Consider the following 4,523-nt stretch of genomic DNA (forward strand, 5'->3'; position numbering starts at 1 on the left):
TTTGGTATGGGTATAATCTCAAGTAAAAACTACACTTATTTCTTCGATTCACGATGTAATGCACAATAATTTATCGATTCAACGCTGCTTTGTTTATGCCGCTACTAACAAAACTCTACGCTGCTCTGGACCATATAGCTTCCTTTCCATTGAAATAGAAATTTCATTTTGCTAGTTCTACCAAATCAGTTTGGTCTAAATTAATTTTTCTGTGATTATGAAGGTTGGAATTTTGTGTTCTTAACGTTAACAACGACAATCAGGGAGGAAAGCTGGATTGATGTCATCAACAAAAACAGTTTTTCGGCACTCGTGTTATGTCAAACAAATGTAATAGAAATGAACTTCTAGAAACATATCATGTCAAAAGTGTAGTAAAATTTACTAACATTCGAAGGCCAAAATGGTGTTTTAGTCAGCTCAGGTAAAACCTTTTTTGACACTTTTTATGGAAATGTTCTATTTGTAGTAAATGTGTCTACTATTGTTACAAACTAAGTTGAGATTAACTCGAACATATAGTGGTTCTTAAGTTTCTCAAATATACGAAGAACAAAAAATGAGCAACTTTTTGGCGAGAACTAAAAATCTAACAGCTAGAAATAGGAATAAAATGCAAGATGAGACACAGTTTGTAGTTTTTTCTTATAGCAAAGCCACATCGGGCTATCTGCTGTGTCTACCTAGGGGTATCGAACCCCTGAATTTAGTGTTGTAAGTTCATAGACTTACCGTACTAGCGGGAGACGATGAGACAAAAAGTGAAAATCCAACACCTTTTTTAAAACCTAACAACATGAGTCACGGAACAACGTAAACCATAATTAAAACCAGCTTTGAGACATAGAGTACATATTTAGTTGACTGATAGGAACACTTGAGATCAAAGGCTAGTTGTACTGTGTGCTTTATAGTACTGGATAAACTGTTGGTGAGCGTGGTAGTCAGAAAGAAAAAAAGATTTACATGTCTCCTATTTTCGTGTGTTATATTTATATTTCCATTTATTCAGGTAAGACCCCATGGATCTGCCGTAAATTTACAGACTTACAACGCTAGAATCCAAGGTTTCATTGCAGATAGCCAATTGTGTAGCTTTGTGGTTAACTTCAAAACAAACGTCTTTAGCATTAATCTAAACCCGGTCTTTAAGGGGATATTTTGTTAAATTTCACGTTAAAACTGGTGCCCTAAAGATGTGCCGGGTATTACGTTAGACTATTATTAAATTCGGCGACAAGATGTACCTGGATGTTTTACTAAACTAGTATTCAATCCGGTGAGTTGAAGATGTGCAAGGTAGGTGTGAAAAAGGAAGTTTAAAAGAGAAGTACATGAATCTCGGAACTATTTATATTATTATAACCCTAAAGAATATTCAAAAACTACATCCAAACTGAATGTCATTTATAGTTAAAGCAAAGATCTGTAAAACTGGACAGCAAGTAATCAAACATGTAATACATTCACGAGATGGTTGGATACGTAATCGCTATATGACTGTCGTCTTAGCAACCAAAATATAGATGTTTCACGTACCATCAACTGTTAACACTAGTTATATTCTCAACGTTAATCACATAAATTATTTTTACATTGTTATTCGTTCAGTGAAACCTTACACCCTCATTCCCCCCCCCCCCCAAATTAAACTCATAAGGACCCAAAGTCTTTTTGTTGAGAATATTTTTTCATCGACTCTCTCTAAACACTATCGCGTGAACAATTGTTAACATGTCCACTCCACAAACTGTCACAAACTTAACATTGCGTGCAAGAAATTGTGTTTACATTGAAACTATACTTGAGAAAGTGCCTTAAACACCATACATGATAAATGGTTTTTATATGAATAATATACGTGACAAACGTTTTTCATATTAACCATATTATCAATGCGGTCCACTATTACTTGACATAGACACAGGATAACCAGAGAAGACAACACAGAAGTTCTTTAATTAAAATTGCTGTGTGCTGTTACTTGCTTTATTTCAAAGTTCAAGGATTTTTAAACTAGAAACAAATAAAAAAACAACTCCAAAATTTCCGAAAATAGCGTGTTGGAACGATGTGTGTACAAGTTGTTCAGTTGTATAATAACTGTTCGATTTATGCACAAAATGATAACGTCATGGATGTGATTGTGATATCCAAAGCAACCTCACGTGCCAGCAAGGTTGTGACGTAACGGCTAAACAGGGTTTTCCACACTGGAGTCCCCGATTTAGTTTACAAAACTCGTCACGTGACATAAGAAAGCCTTGCATATATACATCAGCGTGTTCTTTCATCAGAGATTGTTGCTTAGTGACCGTTCAAATTTGAGAAAGTCGGTAACTGTTTATCTATACGTTCTTCTTGAAGAAAAAACTAGGACAAATAAGTAAACGTTGTTTCAGTTACTTATTTTGTACGAGGTACTGAGACAGTTGGATTTAAGTTGTTATCATGGCTTTTATGATGCCTGTCGTAAAGTCAGCATTCGAAGTTTATCCAAACGGAACAAAATCACCACGTAATCATATCAAAGAGTCCGCTAAAATCTCTCAGAGCGCCCCTGTTACTCCAAGATTGTCCCTCTCACCCGGTAGTGACGCAGAAGTTCATCTGACCAGAGTTGTTACAGGCAAGAGTTTCAGTACCGATAGATCTCGGAATAGTTCTCGCAATGTTTCCGGGATTCCAACCCCTAATTCGGCGTCTCATTTGTCTCTCCACAAGTTCCACAGCCGCCTAGTGGACAAGCTGAGGAAGAGACTACACCTGCAAGACAACTTGGATGATGAAGTTTCAATCTGTGACTCCAAGAAAAAAGAAGACGCCGATACTCCAGCACCGTAGACAGCTGGCTTTGAACTACATCCCATTTTAATGCAGAAATTCCGGTAAACATGTGTAACTATCTTTTGGAGATTGTGATAACAGTGAAAAAAAAGAAAAGAAAAATGACTAGACTTGTACACGAAAAGCGTAAACAAAAAGTGGGTTCGAACGATAAGCTGTGTAAGTTTTGTCTACTATTTTAACTGGTATCAGAAATTCTGTCATCTTGGAAATCGACTTAGTTAGATGAAACTTAAATTGTAAAACATTTTATGGTAAAAGTGAAATGCGATGTACTGTAACTTTTCTGTTTATAGATTACAATATTTTATACCACTGAAAGTGTTACGCAGAATCTCGTACTTTCAAAGCTCGTGTGAATTTAATATATTTATTATTTCATGTCAAGAACAGACCATGCAAATTTTTCTTTTTTTAATTTTTGACTACTTGCTGAGTAATTAAAGTAAGAATAAGAACCAGTTCAAGGAGTTTTACAAATCTGAAAACAATGGATGGTTCCTTTTGTTTTCTTCTTCTTCTTGTGAGTACTTTTGAAAAATGTGGATTTTAATATGTATCTAGAGAAATACATTTGGAACGTTCATCGAGTATGCAATAAAATATATATTTTTGTAATATTTGGTGAATATTTCACAAACTTATTGAGTTTCAAGTTTCCTTTGTTATCTTTCTTCAGCATACTAAAACTTTCAGGTCATGTTCAATTCTGAGAAAACGTGCAGTTTGTCTGTACAACATTTGAGTGAGTAATGGTGTGGAAAATGGCACAGGAAATTTTTAACTTGAACAATAACTTAAAAACATGTAGGCTAAACGGGCAGGTCAGAAACCCATAAAATGGAACTTTAAAGCCTTTTCTAATGAGCAAAGATTTTTTTTTTTTTTAATTTCGCGCAAAGCTACTCGAGGGCTATCTGCGCTAGCTGTCCCTAATTTAGCAGTGTAAGACGAGTAGGAAGGCATCTAGTCATCACCACCCACCGCCAACTTTTGGACTACTGTTTTATCAACGAATAGTGAGATTTACCGTCACATTATAACACCCCCACGGCTGAAAGAGCGAGCACGTTTGGTGCGACGGGGATTCGAACCCGCGACCCTCGGATTATTAGTCGAACCTTAACCCACCTGGCTATGCCGGGCCGAGCAGAGAGAAACTGGCCAACCAGCGCTCACTGCTACAAGGTCTTTGTTCTTTCTTTGAACCGAATAACGGGATTGATTGTTACGCTTCTTCAGCTGAAAGTGCGAAGCGCGTTTATTGGGAACATACTCTAATAACCACATTCAACTAAAACATTAGGCCGAAACCTTTTATTCTGTATCAATCTAAATGACAGGTACTACACTTTTTGAAAAAGTGTTTGTTGAACAAAAGCGACTGTACTTCTAAGTACAATACCAATGATGTCAACATCTAACTTACCATTTCGTTGTGTGAAATAAAACTGGTTTTAATCCATTATTAGGACCAGGGAGATTCAAGTACTTCGTAGAGCTCTTTCTCTCTACGAGATATTTATACATTCTATTTATAGTAATACTGAGTCTTAGATAATATCCCTTGCTTTGTTACGTTACTCACTGTGTATTAAAGTGTTGACAAGTGCCCGCAATGTTCAATTTAATATACACTTTTCAGACTATATCAGTTTCATTGGCTAACTTGTATA

The 4,523-nt window shown here is 36.0% G+C and overlaps 1 protein-coding gene across 1 annotated transcript; it reads left to right on the forward strand.

Annotated features, from left to right (window-relative positions):
* The first annotated feature begins 2,451 nt into the window (after positions 1 to 2,451).
* LOC143257648 (uncharacterized) lies at positions 2,452 to 2,844 on the forward strand. Its single transcript, XM_076516692.1, has one exon. It carries the CDS (start codon positions 2,452 to 2,454, stop codon positions 2,842 to 2,844), a length of 393 nt encoding a protein of 130 aa, XP_076372807.1.
* Positions 2,845 to 4,523: the final 1,679 nt, after the last annotated feature.

This window comes from Tachypleus tridentatus, chromosome 7, assembly GCF_004210375.1.
Source record: "Tachypleus tridentatus isolate NWPU-2018 chromosome 7, ASM421037v1, whole genome shotgun sequence".
In the NCBI taxonomy this organism is placed as follows: Eukaryota; Metazoa; Arthropoda; class Merostomata; order Xiphosura; family Limulidae; genus Tachypleus; species Tachypleus tridentatus.